General features: G+C 43.1%; 1 protein-coding gene across 3 annotated transcripts in view; it reads right to left on the reverse strand.

Moving 5' to 3' along the window:
- Nucleotides 1-392: 392 nt before the first annotated feature.
- Nucleotides 393-24,362, reverse strand: part of ndufaf6 (NADH:ubiquinone oxidoreductase complex assembly factor 6) — a 46,427-nt gene continuing 22,457 nt past the window's right edge. For all 3 annotated transcript variants that reach the window (XM_072251721.1, XM_072251719.1, XM_072251720.1), the window contains 3 exons: nt 10,036-10,137; nt 9,245-9,301; nt 393-547 (listed from right to left, as the gene is read on the reverse strand). In XM_072251721.1, the coding sequence (XP_072107822.1) occupies nt 419-547; nt 9,245-9,301; nt 10,036-10,137 (288 nt within the window). In that variant the 3' untranslated portion in view covers nt 393-418. The remainder of the gene's footprint in view (nt 548-9,244; nt 9,302-10,035; nt 10,138-24,362) is intronic.

Genomic DNA, 24,362 nt, shown 5'->3' on the forward strand with positions numbered 1-24,362 from the left:
CTTACACACAGAAACAGGCCTGTCAGCCCATCTAGTTGATGCTGAACAGACTCTGACAAGGGTTCTTCAATGTAAAACATTACTGCCATTTCCCTTTCCACAAACACTGGCTGACCTGCTGAATATTTTGGTACTTCTGTTTTTATTTCCAGTGTGTACAATTTGTTTTTATTCAAAGGTTAATCACTTTGGATTGGAAAGTCATTCTGAGACTGCCTTTCCCCCGGTGATAAACAACTGTGATCAATATAGCAATTACAGGTGTTAATGAGAGGTGGAATGTGATGGTGTCAGACTCAATTCCTCTTGCACAACTGAGGACACAAGAAATCTGAACTAGAAAGATCATCCTGTTTCTGTACAGAATACTAACTTCTCAAAAAAAAGACCACTTTTCTGTTATAAAGTTGGTATTTTATTAATAGACTTTCCTCCAAGAACGTATATACAAGTGGAAAGGAAGCATTGTATTCCTCTTCTGAAGGCTGGGGTGAAATACATCAAAATCCACTTTACGAATTTTCTTCAAGTAGTCATCAAGGATAACCTGGAAAGTATTAAATTTTGACCATTCAGTTTAAAAATTCAAAAGCAACCAGGATGCCTTCAAAGGCGACCTCATCCTAGAACCTTACAACCAATAAAGATTAACAAAATATAAGAACATAAGAAATAGGAGCAGGAGTCGGCCAACTGGCCCATCGAGCCTGCCCTGACATTCAATAAGATCATGGCTGATCTGTCCGTAAACTCAGCTCCATCTACCTGCCTTTTCCCCATAACCTTTAATTCCCTTACTGTGTAAAAACTTATCTAACTGTATCTTAAATATATTTAGTGAAGAAGCCTCAACTGCTTCCCTGGGCAGAGAATTCCACAGATTCACCCCTCTCTGGGAGAAACAGTTTCTCCTCGTCTCCGTCCTAAATCTTCTCCCCTGAATCTTGAGACAATGTCCCCTAGTTCCAGTCTCACCTACCAATGGAAACAACTTTCCTACTTCTATCTTATCTATCCCTTTCAAAATTTTGTATGTTTCTATAAGATCCCCTCTCATTCTTCTGAATTCCAGAGAGACTTATCCCAGGTGACGTAATTTCTCCTCATAGGTTAACCCCTTCATTCCTGGAATCAACCTGGTGAACCTCCTCTGCACTGCCTCCAAAGCCAGTATATCCTTCCTCAAGTATGGAGACCAGAACTGCATACAGTACTCCAGGTGTGGCCTCATCAGTACCCTGTATAGTTGCAGCATGACCTCCTTGCTCTTGAATTCAATCCCTCTAGCAATGAAGGCCAACATTTCGTTTGCCTTCTTAATAACCTGTTGTACCTGCAAGCCAACTTTTTGTGATTCATGAACAAGCACTCCCAAGTCCCTCTGCACAACAGCATGCTGCAATCTTTCACCATTTAAATAATAATCTGCTCTTCTATTATTCCTTCCAGAGTGCATGATCTTACATTTACCAAGGTTGTATTCCATCTGCCAGACCTTGGCCCACTCACTTAACCTTAACCTATCTACATCCCCCTGCAGATTCTCCACATACAGTTTGCTTTTCCACTCAGTTTAGTGTCATCATCAAATTTTGCTACGCTACACTCAGTCCCCTCTTCCAATGTAAATGGTGAACAGTTGTGGGCCCAGCACCGACCCCTGCGGCACCCCACTCACCACCGACTGCCAACTGGAGAAACACCCATTTATACCAACTCTCTGCCTTCTATTGGTTAACCAATCCACTATCCATGCCAATACACTTCCTCCAACTCCATGGATCCATATCTTATTTATAAGTCTCTTGTGTGGCACCTTATTGAACACCTTCTGGAAATCCAAATATGTGACATCCACCTATTCCCCTCTATCCACTGCACTCATTATGTCCTCAAAGAACTCCAGTAGGTTTGTCAAACAGGACCTGCCCGTTCTGAATCCATGCTGTGTCTGTCTAATGGAACCACTCCTTCCTAAATGTTTCGCTATTTCTTCCTTAATGACAGCATCAAGCATTTTCCCGACTGCAAATGTTAAGCTAGCTGGCCTATAGTTGCCCGTCTTTTGCCGACATCCTTTTTTAAAAAGTGGCGTGACATTTGCCGTCTTCCAGTCTGCCGGGACCTGCCCATTGTCTAGAGAGTTTTGATAAATGATTACCAACACGTCTACCTCCGCCAATTCCTTCAGCACCCTGCGATGCATCCCATCAGGACCAGGGGACTTATCTACCTTCAGGCCCTCTAGTTTGCTCATCACTATCTCTTTAGTGACAGTGATTTTATCGAGGTCCTCACCTCCCATTTCGTCCATAACATCCTTCTTTGGCATATTAGATGTGTCCTCCACTGTGAGGCCCGACACAAAATAGTTGTTCAATGCCTCAGCCATTTCCTTATCACCCAATATCAATTTCCCTTTCTCGTCTTCCAAGGGGCCTTCGTTGACTTTAGCCACCCTCTTCCGCTTTACATATTTATCAAAACTTTTGCTATCTGTTTTTATATTTTGTGCTAATTTACTCTCATACTCTATCTTCCCTTTCCTTATTTCTTGTTTAGTTGTTCTCTGTTGCTTTTTGAAGTTTTCCCAATCCTCCAGTCTTCCACTACTCTTTGCAACTTTGTACACATGATACTATCTTTTATTTCCTTAGCTATCCAAGGCTGGCTCTCCCCACACTTACTGTCCTTACTTTTGACTGGAATACACTTTTGTTGAGCACTGTGAAAAATTGCTTTGAGAGTATTCCACTGTTCCTCAACTGTCCTACCAAATAGCCTGTGCTCCCAATCCACATTAGCCAACTCCTCCCTCATCCTGACGTAGTCTCCCTTGTTCCAGCATAATACACTATTTCATCCTCCATCTGAATGCGAAATTCAATCATACTATGATCACTCTTTCCAAGAGGATCGCTGACTACAAGATCATTAATCTTACCTGTCTCATTGCACATGACTAGATCTAAGATAGTATTTTCCCTTGTAGGTTCACTAACATGCTGCTCAAGAAAGCCATCATGGACGCATTCTATGAAGTCCTCCTCAAGATTTCCTTGACCAACCCGATTCACCCAATCTATGTGGAAGTTAAAATCCCCCATGACAACTGCTGTTCCGTTCTTACAAGCCTCAGTTATTTCTTGGTTAATTGCCTCTGCCACTGCAATATTTTTATCAGGTGGCCTATAGACAACACCCACCAGTGATTTTTTTCCCTTTACTATTCTTAATCTCTACCCAGATGGACTCAACATTCTGCTCTGTAGATCTTACATCGTCTCTCACAATCACCCTGATCTCATCCCTTATCAAGAGCACCACCCCACCTCCTCTGTCTTCCTGCCTATCTTTCCGTATTACGTGATACCCTTGGATATTTAATTCCCAGTCATCTCCACCTTGCAACCAGGTTTCTGTAATGGCCACTAAACCAAATGCCTTGGTACTGATCTGTGCCACAAGTTCACTAACCTTGTTTCTAATACTACGGGCATTTAGATAAAGTGCTCATTATACTCATTGTCCTTTTAGAATCTAGTGACCTATGCGATTTTTGCTTTTTACTTTTATGCACTCTACTCTTACTTTTTTCCTCACTAACTCTAGCTTTGGTCTCTGCATCACTTCCCTCTTCTTTTCTGTGTGGGTTCCCATCCCCTACCATATTTGTTTAAAGTCTCCCCAACAGCACTAGCAAACAGTCTCCCGAGGACACTGATCCCAGCCCTGCCCAGATGTAGACCCTCCGGACGGTACTGGTCCCACCTCCCCCAGAAGCGGTTTCAATGCCCCAAGAATCTGAAACCCTCCCTCCTGCACCACCGCTCAAGCCACATATTCATTCTAGCTATCCTGCTATTCCAACTCTGGCTAGCACGTGGCACCGGTAATAATCCTGAGATTATTACCTTTGAGGTCTTACTCTTTAATTTATCTCCTAGCTCCCTAAATTCAGCTTGTAGGACCTCATCCTGCTTTCTTCCTATGTTGTTAGTACCTACATACACCACAACAACTGGCTGCTCACCCTCCCCTTTCAGACTGCCCTGCAGCCTCTCCGAAACATCTCTGACCCTTGCACCCGGGAGGCAACACACCATACGGGAGTCTCGTTTGTGGCCACAGAAGTTCCTCTCTATTCCCCTTACCATGGAATCCCCCACCACAACAGCTCCGCCACTCTCTTCCTTGTCCTCATGCACAGCAGAGCCACCCACGGTGCCATGATCCTGGCTACTGCTGCCTTCACCTGATGAGCCATCTCCCCCAACAGACTACAAAGCAGTATATTTGTTTTGGAGGGGGGGGACCGCAGGAGACTCCTGTACTACCTTCCTGCTACTACTCTTCCTGTTGGTCACCCATTCCCTCTCCTTCCTTAGATCCTTAAACTGCGGTGTGACCAACTCACTGAATGTGCTATCCACAACGTTCTCAGCAACTCAGATGCTCCAAAGTGAGTCCATGCACAGCTCCAGTGCTGCCATGCGGTCTATCAGGAGATTAGAAGTGTCACAAATACATCAAAACATACAACGAAATATGTTGTTTTCATCAAATCAGCGAGGAATGTGCTGGCCAGCCCACAAGTGTCACCACTCATCCGGCGCCACAGCATGTCCACAACTTCCTTTGAGTATGTGGGAGGAAACCAGTGAACCCAGGGGAAGACCCTGTGGTCATGGGAAGAATGTCCAATTCCATTCCTAGACTCAGTCATAGAAAAGAACAGCACAGAAACAGGCCCTTTGGCCCATCTGGTCCATGCCAAAAACAAAAGTGGCTCACCTGAGGACTGGGAGATATTCAGAGTTCAGCAGAGGAGGACAAAGGGCTTAATTAGGAAGGGGAAAAAAGATTATGAGAGGAAGCTGGCAGGGAACATAAAAACTGACTGTAAAAGCTTTTATAGATATGTAAAAAGAAAAAGATTGGTTAAGACAAATGTAGGTCCCTTACAGTCAGAAACAGGTGAATTGATCATGGGGAACAAGGACATGGCAGAACAATTGAACAACTACTTTGGTTCTGTCTTCACTAAGAAGGACATAAGTAATCTTCCGGAAACAGTAGGGGACCGAGGGTCTAGTGAGATGGAGGAACTGAGGGAAATACATGTTAGTAGGGAAGTGGTGTTAGGTAAATTGAACGGATTAAAGGCAGAAAAATCCCCAGGGCCAGATGGTCTGCATCCCAGTGTGCTTAAGGAAGTAGCCCAAGAAATAATAGATGCATTAGTGATAATTTTTCAAAACTCTTTAGATTCTGGATTAGTTCCTGAGGATTGGAGGGTGGCTAATGTAACCCCGCTTTTTAAAAAAGAAGGGAGAGAGAAACCGGGGAATTATAGACCGGTTAGCCTGACATCAGTGGTGGGGAAACTGCTAGAGTCAGTTATCAAGGATGTGATAACAGCACATTTGGAAAGCAGTGAAATCATCGGATAAAGTCAGCATGGATTTGTGAAAGGAAAATCATGTCTGACGAATTTCATAGAATTTTTTGAGGATGTAACAACCAGTAGAGTGGATAGGGGAGAACCAGTGGATGTGGTATATTTGAATTTTCAAAAGGCTTTTGACAAAGTCCCACACAGGAGATTAGTGTGCAAACTTAAAGCACATGGTATTGGGGGTATGGTATTGACGTGGATAGAGAATTGGTTGGCAGACAGGAAGCAAAGAGTGGGAATAAACGGGACCTTTTCAGAATGGCAGGCAGTGACTAGTCGGGTACCGCAAGGCTCAGTGCTGGGACCCCAGTTGTTTACAATATATATTAATGACTTAGATGACGGGATTAAATGCAGCATCTCCAAGTCTGCGGATGACACGAAGCTGGGCGGCAGTGTTAGCTGTGAGGAGGATGCTAAGAGGATGCAGGGTGGCTTGGATAGGTTAGGTGAGTGGGCAAATTCATGGTAGATGCAATTTAATGTGGATAAATGTGAAGTTATCCACTTTGATGGCAAGAACAGGAAAACAGATTATTATCTGAATGGTGGCCGATTAGGAAAAGGGGAGGTGCAACGAGACCTAGGTGTCATTGTACACCAGTCATTGAAAGTGGGCATGCAGGTACAGCAGGCGGTGAAAAAGGCAATGGTATGCTGGCATTTATAGCGAGAGGATTCGAGTACAGGAGCAGGGAGGTACTACTGCAGTTGTACAGGGCCTTGGTGAGACCACACCTGGAGTATTGTGTGCAGTTTTGGTCCGCTAATCTGAGGAAAGACATTCTTACCATAGGGGGAGTACAAAGAAGGTTCACCAAATTGATTCCTGGGATGGCAGGACTTTCATATGAAGAAAGACTGGATCGACTAGGCTTATACTCGCTGGAATTTAGAAGATTGAGGGGGGATCTTATTGAAACGTATAAAATCCTAAAGGGATTGGACAGGCTAGATGCAGGAAGATTGTTCCCGATGTTGGGGAAGTCCAGAACGAGGGGTCACAGTTTAAGAATAAAGGGGAAGCCTTTTAGGACTGAGATCAGGAAAAACTTTCTTCACACCGAGAGTGGTGAATCTGTGGAATTCTCTGCCACAGGAAACAGTTGCTAGTTCATTGGCTATATTTAAGAGGGAGTTAGATATGGCCCTGGTGGCTAAAGGGATCGGGGCTATGGAGAGAAGGCAGGTACAGGGTTCTGAGTTGGATGATCAGCCATGATCATACTGAATGGCGGTGCAGGCTCGAAGGGCCGAATGGCCTACTCCTGCACCTATTTTCTATGTTTCTATTACAACTGCTTTCTTCCATTGAACTGTACTGCCCTCCGTACCCCTCCCATCCAGGTACTGATCCAAACTTCTCTTAAATGTTGAAATCAAGCTTGCATGTACTACTTGTGCTGGCAGCTTGTCCCACACTCTTACAACCAATCTTCTATATTCGAAGGAATAAAGTCCAAACCTATTCAATCTTTCCTCATAACCCAGGTCCTCCAAACCTGGCACCATCCTTGTAAACCTTTGCTGTACTCTTTCAACCTTGTTTCCATCTTTCCTGTAGGTAGGTGACCAAAACTGTACACAATACTCCAAATTAGGCCTCACCAACGTCTCATACAACTTCAAGATAACATCCCATCTCCTGTACTCAATGCTCTGATTTATGAACCACTTCACCACTTTAATTCTTTGCAGTGTTCAATAAGCCAACCTCTTTGGTTTGTTTGTTTAGCTTCATCAAATCTTATTTGTCAATACATCTTGGGTTCAACGACAGTCACACAGAATATTTATTTATTGAGATACAGCATGGAACAGGCCCTTCGAGCTGCACCACCCAGAGATCCAATTTAACCCTGGTCTCATCACAGGACAATTTACAATGACCAATTAACATGCTAATCGGTACATCTTTGGACTGCGGGAGGAAACCCACAGGGTCACACGGAGAAAGTACAAACTTCTTCCTAACAACAGTGGGAAAATATATTATTAAAAACTCAGTCACAGGGTATAAATTGCAACTGACCGCATGAACACATTCCTACTGTGTTATAGGGATGGCACGGCAGTGCAGTACCAGCTGTACAAGATCTAGGTCCTCAAACCAATTGACAGAAACACACAAACAGAGACATGTTTCAATGACAACTTTAACAAGAATATTTTTGCATTAGGGCAGCAGCAGGAACCCAACTCCACATCAGGGAGAGAACATAGAACACTACAGCACATTATAGCCACCATGTTGTGCTAACCTACTCAAAAATAAATCTAACCCTTTCCTCCCACACAACTCCCCACTTTTCGATCATACATGTGTCTAAGAGCTTCCTAAATACTGCTAATGTACCTACCTCCACCACCACCCCTATTAGCACACACCTCCGTTTTTTGTATTTTCTTTCCATTTAGTATGGGGGGTAGAAAAACTTTTCTCTGACAACTTTCCTCCAATCATTTTAAAATAAGACCATAAGACTTTGGAGCAGAATTAGGCTGTTTGGCCCATCAAGTGTGCTCCACCGTTTCATCATGACTGATCCAATTTTGCTCAGCCCCAGTCTCCTGCTTTCTCCCCATATCCCTTCATATCCTGACTACTCAAGAATCTATCAGCCTCTGCCTTAGATCTCCATACAGACTTGGCCTCCACAGCTGTCTGTGGCAAAGAATTCCAGATTCGCCACTCTCCGGCTAAAGAAATTCCCCATCTCCATTCTAAAAGGATGTACCTCTATTCTGAGGCTTTGTCTTAAACTCTCACACCACAGGAAATATCCTCTCCACATCCACTCTAGCAAGGCCTCTTTCACCGTTTGACAGGTTTCAATGAGGTCACCCCTCATTCTTCTGAATCCCAGCGAATACAGCCCAAAGCCATCAAATGCTTTTCATATGACAAGCCATTAAATCCTGGAATCATTTTTGTGAACCTCCGCTGAACCCTCTCCAGTTTCAGCGCATCCTTGGTAAGATAAGGGACCCAAAACGGCTCACAATACTCCAACCAAGGCTTCACCAGTGCTTTATGAAGTTTTAACATTAAATCCTTGTGTTTACAATCTAGTCCACTTGAAATGGATGCTAACATTGCATTTGCCTTCCTCACCACAGACTCAATCTGCATATTGTTCTTGAGGGAATCCTGCACGAGGACTTCCAAGTCCGTTTGGACCCCAGTTTTTTGTATTTCCTCTCCATTTAGAATATAGTCAACCTTTTCATTTCTTCTACCAAAGTGCATGACCATACACTTTCTGACACTGTATTCCATCTGCCATTTCTTTACCCATTTTCCTAATCTGTCTAAATCTTTCTGTGGCCTGTTTCCTCAAAACTACCTGCCCTCCACCTATCTTCATATCAACTGCAAACTTTGCAATAAAGCCATCAATTCCATCATCCAAATCATTGATAGATAAGGTAAAAAGCTGGTCCCAACACAGACCCATGTGGAACACCACTAGTCACTGGCAGCCAACCAGAAAATGCTCCATTTATTCCTACTCTTTGCGTCCTGCCAATCAGCCACTGCTTTATCCAAGCTAGAACTAACTCCCTTGTTTGAGCTATTTCCACCCTGGGAAAAAGCCTCTGGCTATCCACTATCCATGCCTCTTATCATCTTGTACACCTCTGTCGTCACCTCTCATTCTCCCTCGCTCCAAAGAGAAAAGCCCTAGCTCACTTAACCAATCCTCAAAAGACAGAAAAGGTTGGGCAAAAGTCAGGGAGCTGCAGCAGATAGAAGTACAGAAATAATGTCCAGAGATAACATACCGTTTGCAAAAATGCTGGGTAGGCCCTCGAAGGGACTTTTCCATAGAAGGACCTAGCCTGAAAAAAAAACAAGTTATTGAGAAATAATTCACCCTTCTTGTAATAATTCCAGAAAAAAAGAAATAATTGCAGAAATATCTGGAAATCCAGAGCAACACAAACAAAATGCCAGAGGAACTCAGAAGGTCAGGCAACATCTATGGAGGGCAATAAAGAGTTGGGAGTTTCAGGCTGAGACGCTTCATCGGGACAAGAAAGGAAAACAGAAGCAGCCAGAATAAGGAGGTAGAGGGTGAGAAGAATGAGCTGGAGCAGAGATCAGAGGGGAAGCAGTGAGAGGGTATAGCTCACTCCCATCGAGGAGCTGCGGCTACATTAGTACAATATGAGGAACTGCTGTGTGCTTGTCCCATGACACTCAGGGACATGAGTTATATTATTTTCTCTATTTTTTGTAACTATATTTTTCTGCTATCATTATTATATGTGCTATTTACTGTGTGGAGCTTCTGGTTCTGTGTTTTGCACTTTGACTAGAGGAACAATGTCTCATTTGACTGTATTCATATCAATGGTTGAATGACAATTAAACTGGAAGGGAAGGCTTAAACTTCTTCAGGATAGGCCTACACCAAATATCTGAAATGTTAAACTTACTGATTGGATAACATATTGAGGAGGGGCAGAGGGGAGAGAAAAAAAACAGAAAGACATGCCAACAGGTGTCCCACAGTCAGAGGTGGCAATATGGGAACACTGAAAGAATGAATTAAAACAATAAAAGTACATACATGTTCAAGGTGAACATGAGCCTGACTTGCAACATCAAACACCACATCCCTCACATGCTTTTCACGATTTCCCCGAATAAAATCTTCCTGTGATGCACCATGCTGGAAGAGTAAAACCAAAGGAACGTTAGCAATGTGGAACACAGTACTAAAATGTGCTACTGACAAAGAATGCATGCATTAACAGTAACTATTTCACTTTCCATAGGGAACATAGAACATAGAAATCTACAGCACATTACAGGCCCTTCGGCCCACAATGTTGTGCTGACCATGTAACCTACTCTAGAAACTGCCTAGAGTTTCCCTACCACACGGTCCTCTATTTTTCTAAGCCCCATGTACTAAGAGGCTCTTAAAAGACCCTATCGTATCTGATTCCACCACCAGCACCGGCAGTGCATTCCATGCACACACCACTCCCTGTGTGAAAAACTTACCCCAGACATCCCCTCTGTAACTATTTCTAGACACCATAAAACTATGCTCCCTCGGTTTAGCCGTTTCAGTCCTGGGAAAAAGCCACTGACTATCCACATGATCAATGCCCCTCATCATCTTATACACCTCCATCAGGTCACCTCTCATCCTCCATCGCTCCAAGGAGAAAAGGTCAAGTTCACTCAACCTATTCTCATAAGGTTTGCTCCCCAATCCAGGCAACATCCTTGTAAATCTCCTCTGCACCCTTTCTATGATTTCCACATCCTTCCTGTAGTGATGTGACCAATACTGAACACGGTAATCCAAGGGGCGGGGGGAGGGGGGGGGATCTGACCAAGGTCTTTTATAGCTGTAACATTACCTCATGGCTCTTGAACCCAATCTTCTGGTTGTTGAATGCCAACACACAATATGTCTTCTTAACAACACTGTCAACCTGCGTAAACACGAAGAAATCTGCAGATGCTGGAATTTCAAGCAACACACATAAAAATTGCTGGTGAGTGCAGCAGGCCAGGCAGCATCTATAGGAAGAGGTACAGTTGATGTTTTGGGCCGAGACCCTTCGTCAGGACTAACTGAAAGAAGAGATAGTAAGAGATTTGAAAGTGGGAGGGGGAGGGGGAGATCTGAAATGATAGGAGAAGACAGGAGGAGGAGGGATGGAGCCAAGAGCTGGACAGGTGATTGGCAAAAGGGATATGAGAGGATCATGGGACAGGAGGCCCAGGGAGAAGGAAAAGGGCAGGGGGACCCAGAGGATGGGCAGGGGGCATAGTCAGAGGGACAGAGGGAGAAAAAGGAGAGAGAGAGTAAAAATTAATAATAATAATAAATAAATAACAAATGGGGTATGAAGGGGAGGTGGGGCATTAATGGAAGTTAGAGAAGTCAATGTTCATGCCATCAGGTTGGAGGCTACCCAGATGCAATAAATGGGACGTGGAATTAAAGTGTGTGGCCACTGGGAGATCCTGCTTTCTCTGGCGGACAGAGCATAAGTGTTCAGCAAAATGGTCTCCCAGCCTGTGTCGGGTCTCACCAATATATAGAAGGCCGTATCGGGAGCACCAGACGCAGTATATCACCCCAGCCGACTCACAGGTGAAGTGTCGCCTCACCTGGAAGGACTGCCTGGGGCCCTGAATGGTGGCAAGGGAGGAAGTGTAAGGGCATATTCCACTTATAAGGATAAGTGCTGGGAGGGAGATTGGTGGGAAGGGATGGGGGGGAACGAATGGACAAGGGAATCGCGTAAGGAGCGATCCCTGCGGAAAGCAGAGGGGGGGTGGAGGGAAAGATGTGCTTAGTGGTGGGATCCCGTTGGAGGTGGCGGAAGTTACAGAGAATTATATGTTGGATCTGGAGGCTGGTGGGATGGTAGGTGAGGACAAGGGGAACCCTATTCCTAGAGGGATGGCGGGAGGATGGGGTGAGAGCAGACGTGCGTGAAATGAATTAAGTTTTTTTTCCTCTCTCTCCTTTTTCTCCCTCTGTCCCTCTCACTATACACCTTGCCCATCCTCTGGGCTTCCTGCCCCCCCTTTCTTCCTAGGCCTCCTGTTCCATGATCTGCTCATATCCCTTTTTCCAATCAACTTTCCAGCTCTTAGCTCCATCCCTCCCCCTCCTGTCTTCTCCTATCATTTCAGATCTCCCCCTCCCCCTTTCAAATTTCTTACTATCTCTTCTTTCAGTTAGTCCTGACGAAGGGTCTCGGCCCAAAACGTCAACTGTACCTCTTCCTAGAGATGCTGCCTGGCCTGCTGCGTTCACCAGCAATTTTGATGTGTGTTGCGTGTCAACTGGTGCAGCAGTTTTGAGTGTCCTATGGACACGGACCCTAAGATCTCTCAGATAATCCACATTGCCAAGAGTCTTACCATTAATGCTATATTCTGTCTTCGTGGGAGAAGAGAGAGCAGCGCGCTGCGCGTTCACAACCTTCCAGTGAAAAATGATATCGTATCTGTTAAATAGGGGCCGTGGACAATTCTGATTTGATGGAGAGGGACATGAAAGCACAGAGGAACATCTGGAGAAATTTCTGAAACACTCGATCGCTGCTGTCGTTACTGCGTGGTCGGGAATCTTCCGGAGGGTAGGCCTCAAAATCCCCGGCTTTGCCTGCTGTTGGCGACCAAAATTAAGGTTGAATCAGTCGGACAGAGATGGCGCTCAGTATTCGGTGTCGGAGAGCTGATTCGGAGGCTCAAGGTTTTCGGATGACTCAGAGATGGATTGTGGTCGGGCATGGCAGGGAGAGTTTTTCTACCTTCTCCCGTCTGCGTGAGATGTAGGACATTTGAGAGACTTTGAACTTTCTACTGTGCTCATGGACTTCTCCATCAAGTTATGGTAGTGTTGCACTGTTGTAACTATACGTTATAATTATCTGGTTTTGTCAGTTTTTTCAGTCTTGGTCTGTCCTGTGTTTTGTGATATCACACCGGCAGAAATATTGCATCATTTCTTAATGCATGCATTACTAAATGACAATAAAAGAGGACTGCGTGTCTTCATAATCTAAAATTTGACCTACCAAAATGAACTACTTCACACTTATCTGGGTTGAAGTCCATCTGCCACTACTCAGACCAGTTCTGCATCCTATCATGTCCCGCTGTAACCTCTGACAACCCTCCAGACTATCCACAACACCCCCAACCTTTGTGTCATTAGCAAACTTACAGTGGCATGCAAAAGTTTGGGCACCCCTGGTCAAAATTTCTGTTATTGTGAGTAGCTAAGCGAGTAAAAGATGAACTGATTTCCAAAAGGCAGCAAGTTAAAGATAAGCAACATATATAAAAGTTGCTGGTGAACGCAGCAGGCCAGGCAGCATCTCTAGGAAGAGGTGCAGTCGAGGTTTCAGGCCGAGACCCTTCGTCAGGACTAACTGAAGGAAGAGTAAGGGATTTGAAAGTGGGAGGGGGAGGGGGAGATCGAAAATGATAGGAGAAGACAGGAGGGGGAGGGATGGAGCCAAGAGCTGGACAGGTGATAGGCAAAAGGGATACGAGAGGATCATGGGACAGGTCCGGGAAGAAAGACAAGTGGGGGGATGGTACCAGAGGATGGGCAAGGGGTATATTCAGAGGGACAGAGGGAGAAAAAGGAGAGTGAGAGAAAGAATATGTGTATAAAAATAAGTAACAGATGGGGTACGAGGGGGAGGGGGGGCATTAGCAGAAGTTAGAGAAGTCGATGTTCATGCCATCAGGTTGGAGGCTACCCAGACGGAATATAAGGTGTTGTTCCTCCAACCTGAGTGTGACTTCATCTTTATAATAGAGGAGGCCGTGGATAGACATGTCAGAATGGGAATGGGATGTGGAATTAAAATGTGTGGCCACTGGGAGATCCTGCTTTCTCTGGCGGACAGAGCGTAGGTGTTCAGCAAAGCGGTCTCCCAGTCTGCGTCGGGTCTCGCCAATATATAAAAGGCCACATCGGGAGCACCGGTCGCAGTATATCACCCCAGCCGACTCACAGGTGAACTGTTGCCTCACCTGGAAGGACTGTCTGGGGCCCTGAATGGTGGTAAGGGAGGAAGTGTAAGGGCATGTGTAGCACTTGTTCCGCTTACACAGATAAGTGCCAGGAGGGAGATCAGTGGGGAGGGATGGGGGGGACGAATGGACAAGGGAGTCGCGTAGGGAGCGATCCCTGCGGAATGCAGGGGGGGGGGGGGAGGGAAAGATGTGCTTAGTGGTGGGATCCCGTTGGAGGTGGCAGAAGTTACAGAGAATAATATGTTGGACCCAGAGGCTGGTGGGGTGGTAGGTGAGGACCAGGGGAACCCTATTCCTAGTGGGGTGGCGGGAGGATGGAGTGAGAGCAGATGTACGTGAAATGGGGGAGATGCGTTTAAGAGACGGCATTTTTTTTTAGCAGGCTTTCTTATTTTTACGAGGCCAAGTTGCTAGCTCGACGCTCAATCCAGCGTGGATGGAAAGCATGCAAGGGAGCTGGCTGGATTCAAACTCGGGAGCCTTTGCTCCAAAGTCCGGCGCTGATGCCACTACGCCACCAGCCGGTGCATAGCAGAGTTGATGGTGGAGGAAGGGAAGCCCCTTTCTTTAAAAAAGGAAGACATCTCCCTCGTCCTAGAATGAAGAGCCTCATCCTGAAAGCAGATCCGGTGGAGACGCAAACAGTCCTTCCAGGTGAGGCAACACTTCACCTGTGAGTCGGCTGGGGTGATATACTGCGTCCGGTGCTCCCGATGTGGCCTTTTATATATTGGCGAGACCCGACGCAGACTGGGAGACCGCTTTGCTGAACACCTACGCCCTGTCCGCCAGAGAAAGCAGGATCTCCCAGTGGCCACACATTTTAATTCCACATCCCATTCCCATTCTGACATGTCTATCCACGGCCTCCTCTACTGTAAAAATGAAGCCACACTCAGGTTGGGAGAACAACACCTTATATTCCATCTGGGTAGCCTCCAACCTGATGGCATGAATTTCGACTTCTCTAACTTCCGCTAATGCCCCACCTCCCCCTCGTACCCCATCTGTTACTTATTTTTATACACACATTCTTTCTCTCACTGTCCTTTTTCACCCTCTGACCCTCTGAATATACCCCTTGCCCATCCTCTGGGTACCCCCCCCCCGTCTTTCTTCCCGGACCTCCTGTCCCATGATCCTCTCGTATCCCCTTTTGCCTATCACCTGTCCAGCTCTTGGCTCCATCCCTCCCCCTCCTGTCTTCTCCTATCATTTCGGAAGTCCCCCTCCTCCTCCAACTTTCAAATCCCTTACTCACTCTTCCTTCAGTTAGTCCTGACGAAGGGCCTCAGCCTGAAACGTCGACTGCACCTCTTCCTACAGATGCTGCCTGGCCTGTTGCGTTCACCAGCAACTTTTATGTGTGTTGCTTGAATTTTCAGCATCTGCAGAATTCCTGTTGTTTAAGTTAAAGATAACACATTCCTTTAATATTTTAAGCAAGAAAATTTTTTTTATTTCCATCTTTTACAGTTTCATAATAACAAAAAAGGAAAAGGGCCCGAAGCAAAAGTTTGGGCACCCTGCATGGTCAGTACTTAGTAACATCCCCTTTGGCAAGTATCACAGCTTGTAATCGCTTTTTGTAGCCAGCTAAGGGTTTTTCCAATTCTTGTTTAGGGGATTTTCTCCCATTCTTCCTTACATAAGGCTCCTAGTTCTGTGAGATTCTTGGGCTGTCTTGCATGCACTGCTCTTTTGAGGTCTATCCACAGATTCTCGATGATGTTTAGGTCAGGGGACTGTGAGGGCCATGGCAAAACCTTCAGCTTGCACCTCTTGAGGTAGCCCTCTGAATATACCCCTTGCCCATCCTCTGGGTACCCCCCCCCGTAGATTTTGAGGTGTGTTTAGGTTCATTATCCTGTTGTAGAAGCCATCCCCTTTTCATCTTCAGCTTTTTTACAGACAGTGTGATGTTTGCTTCCAGAATTTGCTGGTATTTAATTGAATTCATTCTTTCCTCTACCAGTAAATGTTCCCCGTGCCACTGGCTGCAACACAAGCCCAAAGCATGATCGATCCACCCCCATGCTTAACAGTTGGAGAGGGGTCCTTTTCATGAAATTCTGCACCCTTTTTTCTCCAAACATACCTTTGCTCATTGCAGCCAAAAAGTTCTATTCAAAAGGATGAAAGGAGCATCTAAACAAGCCTGATGCATTTTGGAAACAAGTCCTATGGACTGATGAAGTTAAAATCCCTCAAACAAGAATTTAAAGACTCTTAGCTGGCTACAGAAAGCGTTTACAAGCTGTGATACTTGCCAAAGGAGATGTTACCAAGTACTGACCACACAGAGTGCCCAAACTTATGCTTCAGGCCTTTTTCCTTTTTTGTTATTTTGAAATTGTAAAAGATGGAAATAAAAAAGTTTTCTTGCTTAAAATATTAAAGAAATGTGTCATCTTTAACTTTCTGCCTTTTGGAAATCAGTTCATCTTTTACTCGCTTAGCTATTCACAGTAACAGAAATTTTGACCAGGGGTGCTCAAACTTTTGCATGCCACTGTACTAACCTACCCTTCTACTTCTTCATCCAGGTCATTTATAAAAATCACAGAGGGGTCCTAGAACTGATCCCTGCAGAACACCACTGATCACCAACCTCCAAGCAGAATACGAACCAACTACAACCACCCTTTGCCTTCTGTGGGCAAGCCAATTCCGGATCCACAAAGCAAGGTCTCCTTGGATCCCATGCCTCCTTACTTTCTGAAGGAGCCCTGCATGGGGAACCTTATCAAATACCTTACTGAAATCCATACACACTACATCCGCTGCTCTAACTTCATCAGTGTGTTTTGTTACATCTTCAAATAATTCAATCAGGATCATAAGGCATGACCTGCCCTTGACAAAGCCATACTGACTATTCCTAATCAGATTATGTCTCTCCAAATGCTGATAAATACTGACTCTCAGGATCTTCTCCAACAACTTGCCCACCACTGAAGTCAGATTCACTGGTCGATAATTTCCCAGGTTATCTCTACTCCCTTTCTTGAACAAGGGAACAATATTTGCAACCCTCCAATTCTCTGGAACCTCTCCCGTTGATCATTGCCAAAGGCTCAGCAATCTCCTCCCTTGCCTTCCACAGTAGCCTGGGGTACATCTCATCCAGTCCCAGAGACTTATCTAACTTAATGCTTTTAAAAACCTCCAGCACATCCTCTTTCTTAATGTCTATATGCTCAAGTGTTTCAGTCCACTGTAAGTCATCCCCACAATTGCCAAGATCTTTTTCCCTGGTGAATACTGAAGAAAGTATTCATTCAGTACCTCCGTTACCTCCTCTGACTCCATGCGCATGTTTCCACTATCGCACCTGATTGGTCCTATTCTCACACGGCTCATTCTCTTGCTCTTCACATACTTGTCACATACCTTGCGGTTTTCCTTAATTTTGCTCACCAAGGCCTTTTCATGGCCCTTTCTGGCTCTCCTAATTCCATTCTTAAGCTCCTTCCTAGCAACCTTGTAATTTCCTAGAGCTCTAACAGTACCTACTTTCTTGAACCTTTCGTAAGCTTTTCTGTTCTTTTTTAATATAATTTTTATTAAGTTTTCAAAATGAATACATAGAAAGATATCTACCCTCCCCCCTCCCCTTAACCCTCCCCCCCCCCATATATAGTCCTACCTAAAAAAGAAAAGAAAGAAAAAAAAAGAACCACCTGGATATTGGAAGGTTTCCACATGCTCCATGGGATTCAAAATAAATTTAGTATACTTATTCGTTAGTTTCCCCAAGGGACCAAGATCTTTATCAAAGCAATTAAATATGCCATCCTATCTTTTGTAAATAAGGGCGCCAAATATTCAAAAATGTTTCATATTTATCTCTTAAATTATAAGTAATTTTTTTGAGTGGAATAGAACTAGCCATTTCATTATTCCAACAATTCATACTTAAATACGAATCAGATTTCCAAGTAACTGCTATAGTCTTCTTAGCTACTGCCAGTGCAATTTTTATTAATTCTTTCCGATATTTATTCAATTTAAGTTTCGGCTTTATCCCTTCAATATCACCTAGTAGAAATAATACAGGGTTATGTGGAAGTTGAGTTCCAGTAATTTGTTCCAATAAGACTCTTAAATTTATCCAAAAGGGTTGAATTTAAAAACAAGACCAAGTAGAATGTAAGAAAGTACCAATTTCTTGATTACACCGAAAGCATTTATCGGATAGATTTGAATTTAATCTATTTATTTTTTGTGGTGTAATATATAATTGGTGTAAAAAATTATATTGTACTAATCTAAGTCGAACATTTATTGTATTTGTCATACTGTCAGACACAGCCTTGACCAATTTGTTTCATCAATATTAATATTCAGATCAGTTTCCCATTTTTGTTTTGACTTATGGATTCCTTGTTTAATTGTCTGTTTTTGAATCAAATTATACATACAAGAAATAAATTTTTTAATTTTCCCTTTTTGAATTAAAATTTCAATTTCATTAGGTTTTGGCAAAAACATTGTTTGACCCAGCTTGCCTTTTAAGTAAGCCCTTAATTGAAGGTAACAAAAGAAAGTGTTATTTGATATTTTATATTTATCCTTTAGTTATTCAAATGACATCAATATACCTCGTTCATAACAGTCTCCTATAAATCTATTCCCTTTTTGGTACCAATTATATAAAAGTTGATTGTCCATTGTTAAAGGAATAAGTCTGTTTTGGAACAAAGGTCTCCTTGCTAATAAAGATTTCTGTATTTCATTATCAACATTTATCTTATTCCATAGATCAATCAAATGTATTAATATAGGAGATGCTTTCTGTTCCCATATCCATTTAGATTCCCATTTATATATAAAATCTTCAGGTCTATTTTCTCCTATCTTGTCTAATTCTATTTTAATCCATGCAGGTTTTCGATCATCGAAGAAAGATGCAATAAATCTAAGTTGATTTGCTTTATAATAATTCTTAAAGTTTGGAAGTTGTAACCCTCCTAACTCAAATTTAGATGTCAATTTTTCCAATGATATTTTTGACATCTTACTTTTCCAAAGAAATTTTCTCACACATTTATTTAACTCTTGAAAAAATTTCTGTGGCAATTGTATTGGTAATGTTTGAAACAAATACTGTAATCTAGGAAATATATTCATTTTTACAACATTGACTCTACCTACTAATGTAGATTTGTCAAATCTTCTTGAATTTTTTTCAATAGTGGTAAATAATTAAATTTATATAAATTCTTTACATCATTATCAAGTCTTATACCTAAATACTTTATACCATTTACCAGCCATCTAAATTGGGTTGCTAATCGACATTGGCTATAGTCTCCTTTAGTAAGAGGTAAAATTTCACTTTCATCCCAATTTATTTTGTAACCTGATACCTTCCCATATTCATCCAATCTAGAAGATAATTTATGTAACGATTGTTGTGGGTTTGTTAAGTAAATCAAAACATCATCAGCAAAAAGATTAATTTTATACTCCTCCTGATTAACTCTAAAACCCATAATATCTGGATCAATTCTGATTAGTTCTGCTAATGGCTCTATCGCCAGTACAAATAAAGCAGGTGATAATGGACAACCTTGTCTAGTTGACCTTTTTAACTGGAATGGTGTTGAAATTTGAGAATTTGTCACTACTTTAGCATTAGGGTTAGTATTTAAAGTTTTAATCCAATTTATAAAAGATGTTCCTAACCCATAATTTTCTAAGACTTTAAATAAAAAAATCCCATTCCAATCTATCAAATGCTTTTTCTGCATCCAAGGCTACTACTATACTCTTCTCCTCCCTTTTTTGTGCCAAATGAATTACACTGAGTAGCTGAGTTACATTATCTGCCAATAGTCCATTTTTAATAAATCCCATTTGATCCATATGTATTAATTTTGGTAAATATTTAGATAATCTATTCAATAAAATTTTTGCTATTATTTTATAATCCGTGTTCAACAAAGAAATAGGCCTGTATGATGTTGGTTTCATAGGATCTCTGTCTTTTTTTGGCAATACTATTACAATCACTGTCGAAAAAGATTCTGGGAGTTTATGTATTTTTTCTGCTTGACATATTAACTCCATAAAGGGAAGAAAGAATAAATCTTTAAACTTTTTATAAAATTCAGGTGGAAAACCATCTTCTGGAGATTTATTACTTTGGAGTGATCCTAAAGCTTCTTCAACCTCTTTTAATGTAAAAGGCATATCTAATCCCTTCTGTTCGTCCGAATTCAATTTTGGAAGAGTTACTTGTGATAAAAACCTTTCTATCTCATTAACATCATTTTGTGATTCTGATTGATATAATTCAGAATAGAAACTTTTAAAGGTTTCATTTATTTCTAAAGGTTTATAAGTTATTTTATCTGCACTTGTTCTAATTGCATTTATTGTTTTGGAAGCTTGTTCTGTTTTCAACTGCCAAGCAAGAATTTTATGTGCTCTCTCACCTAACTCATAATACTTCTTGTGATTGCTTTTTCCATTCCATATGTCTGAAGCGTATTATATTGTAACTTCTTATTGACAAGTTGCCTTCGTTTTTCTTCTGACATATGTCTTTGAGATTCTTTTTCTAATTTTGTAATCTCTTTTTCCAATTGATCTAGTTCTGCCATATATTCTTTCTTGATTTTAGATGTATAACTTATTATCTGGCCCCTCAAATATGCTTTCATCGCATCCCATAATATAAATTTATCATCCACTGAATGAAAATTTGTATCCAAAAAAAATTGGATCTGCTTTTTCATAAAATCACAAAAATCTTGACGTTTTAATAATGTTGAATTAAATCTCCATCTATAAGCCACTTCTTCCTTATCAGTCATTATTATTGTCATTAATAAAGGAGAATGATCTGACAATATTCTTGCTTTATATTCCATATTTTTCACTGTGTTGAATATGCATTGATAATAGGAAAACATCTATCCTTGAATAAGTTTTATGTCTATGAGAATAGAACGAATAGTCTCTTTCTTTAGGATTGATTCTTCTCCATATATCAATCAAATTTAAATCTTATCAATGATAAAGTTAGATTTACTACCTTCGATTTTGTAACAGCTTTAGTTGATCTATCTAAGACTGGGTCTAAGCAAAAATTAAAATCTCCTCTGTTCTTCTTAACCAGATTTTCCATATCCTTTGTACACCATGGTTCTTTAACCCTACCATCCTTTACCTGCCTCAATGGAACATACCTATGCAGAACTCCACGATTAAATGTTTTCCCAAGTTGTCTGCTCCTATCCCTTTCCAGCACTATGGTAAAGGAGATAGAGTGGTGGTCAATACCTCCAAGACGCTCTCCCACCAAGAGATCTGACACCTGACCAGGTTCATTTCCCAATACAGATCAAGTACAGCCTCTCCTCTAGTTGGCTTATCTACATATTGCGTCATGTAGACCTTTCTGAACACACCTAACGAACTCCACCCCATCCAAATCCCTTGAGCTAAGGAGATGCCAATCAATATTAGGAAAGTTAAAATCTCCCATTACAAAAACCCTATTATTATTGCACCGTTCCAGAATCTGCCTCCCTATCTGCTCCTCGATATCCCTGTTACTACTGGGGGAGGTGGTCTATAAAAAACACCCAGTAGATTTGTTGCCCCTTTCTTGTTTCTGACTTTCAACCACACTGACTCAGTAGACTATCCCTCCATGACTTCCTCCTTTTCTGCAGCCATGACACTGTCCCTAATTAGCAACTCCACGCCCCCACTCCTTTTGCCTCCCTCTCTGTTCTTTTTGAAACACCTAAAGCCTGGCACACTCAGCAGCCATTCCTAGTCCTGAGACATTCCAAGTCTCTGTAATGGCCACAATGTCACAGTTCTATAAATTGACCACACTGAGTTCATCCGCCGTAGTGGGTCTCATCAGCAAGAACAATGAGTCAGCATACAGAGAGGAGGTGCAGCGGCTAATGGACTGGGGCAGAGACAACAATCTGTCTTTCAATGTGAACAAAACAAAAGAGATGGTTGTTGATTTTAGGAGAGGACACAGAGCGACCACTCTCCGCTGAACATCGACGACTCCTCCATAGACATCGTTAAGAGCACTAAATTTCTTGGTGTTCACCTGGCGGAGGATCTCACCTGGTCCCTCAGCACCAGCTCCATTGCAAAGAAAGCCCAGCAGCGTCTCTACTTTCTGCGACAGCTGAGAAAAGTCCATCTCCCACCTCCCATCCTCACCACATTCTACAGAGTTGTATTGAGAGTATCCTCAGCAGCTGCATCACTGCCTGGTTCGGAAATTGCACCATCTCGGAACACAAGACCCTGCAGCGGATAGTGAGGTCAGCTGAGAAGATCATTGGGGTCTCTCTTCCCACCATCACAGACATTTACACCACACGCTGCATCCGCAAAGCAAACAGCATTATGAAGGACCCCACGTACCCCTCATACAAACTCTTCTCCCTCCTGCCATCTGGCAAAAGGCACCAAAGCATTCAGGCTCTCATGACCAGACTATGTAACAATTTCTTCGCCCAAGCCATCAGACTCCTCAATACCCAGAGCCTGGACTGACACCAACCTACTGCCCTCTACTGTGCCTACTGTCTTGTTTATTATTTATTATTATTTATTGTAGTGCCTGCACTGTTTTGTGCATTTTATGCAGTGCTGGATAGGTCTGTAGTCTAGAGTAGTTTTTGTGTTTTTTCTTACGTAGTTCAGTGCAGTTTTTGAATTGTTTCATGTAGCACCATGGTCCTGGAAAACGTTGTCTTATATTGACTATGTTCTGTACCAGCAGTTATGGTTGAAATGACAATAAAAAGTGACTTGACTTGACTTGTTTATGATACTCCTTGCATTAATATAGACACATCTCAAACCAACAGACTGAGTGCTTCTTTGCTCTATCATCTGCCTATCCTTCCTCACAAACTCCCTACAAGCTGTCTCTACTTGTGCTCCAACCTCCCCATCCTCTGTCTCTTCACTTCCGTTCCCACCCCACGGCAAATCTAGTTTAAACCCTCCCCAATAGCATTAGCAAACTCCCAACTAGGATTCCCCTCAGATTCAAGTGCAACCCGTCCTTTTTGTCACACCTGCCCCAGAAGAGGTCCAAATGATTCAAAGATCTGAATCCCTGCCCCCTGCTCCAATCCCTCAGCCACACATATATCCTCTTCCTCACTCTATTCCTATACTCACTGTCGCATGGTACAGGTTGCAATCCCGAGATTACTACCTTTGAGATCCTGCTTCCCAGCTTCCTTCCTAACTTGTGTTCTGTCTTCAGGACTTCCACCCTTTTTCTACCTATGTTGTTAGTACCAATACGTACCACGACCTCAGGCTGCTCACCCTTCCATTTCAGGATATTATGTATGTGCTCAGAAACATCATGAACCCTGGCACCTGGGAGACAAGCTACCATCCTTGTTTCTTTTTTCGCGCCCACAGAATCGTCTCTCTGTCCCCTTATTGAGTCCCCTATCTCTGCTGCCATCCTCTTCCGTTCCCTACCCTTCTGAGCCACAGGGGACAGACTCAGTGCCAGAGGCACAGCCACTGTTGCTTCCCCCAGGTAGGTCCTCCCCCCCTCCCCAAAAAACAGTACTTAAAATGGAGTACTTATTGTTAAGGGGAACAGCCACAGGAATGCTCTTCACTACCTGATGCCTTCCTTTAGTCACCCACTTCTCTGTCTCCTGTGGCCCCGGGGTGACTACCTGCCTATAGCTCCTATCACCTCCTCACTCTCTCTGACAAGCCAAAGGTCATCGATCTACAGCTCTAGTTCCCTAACTCAGTCTCTAAGGAGCTGCAGTTTGATGTACCTGGCGCAGATGTGACCATCAGAGAGGCTGGAAGTTTCCCGGACATCCCATATCTGACACCCAGAAAACTGGCCTCGCAGTCATACCGACTATTCTTGTCAGAGAGGGAAAAAAAGTAACCTACCTTGCCTAGGCCTATCCTCACTGAAGCCCCAATGATGACGTCAACTACTATGACTTACACCACCCCACCGACCGCTCCACTGGACAGAGTCTCTCTTTTATCTCATAACCTTCTCAGCAGGGCCCTTGCACGATGACGAGCTACTGTGTCTGCGCACTTCTCCCTGACCTGATGCACTGAGCCCCGTGAAATGTTCCTTTTTTAAACTCTTCTCCCCAGCCTGTGCAAAGCTCACTCTCTTTCCAAATCGACTGGTCTGCCGCTAATGCGCCGAGCTCTGCAAAACATCCTTTTTTAAACTTTTCTCCCCAACCTGTGTGAAGCGCTCTCTCTCTCTCTTTGAATCTGTTGCTGATACCTACTGAATGTTAAAGGCATGCCAGTGGCTGTATTTCATGATGGGTGATTTACTTGAAACCCTTTGAATGGTGAAAG

Source organism: Mobula birostris, chromosome 1, assembly GCF_030028105.1.
Source record: "Mobula birostris isolate sMobBir1 chromosome 1, sMobBir1.hap1, whole genome shotgun sequence".
Classification (NCBI taxonomy): Eukaryota; Metazoa; Chordata; class Chondrichthyes; order Myliobatiformes; family Myliobatidae; genus Mobula; species Mobula birostris.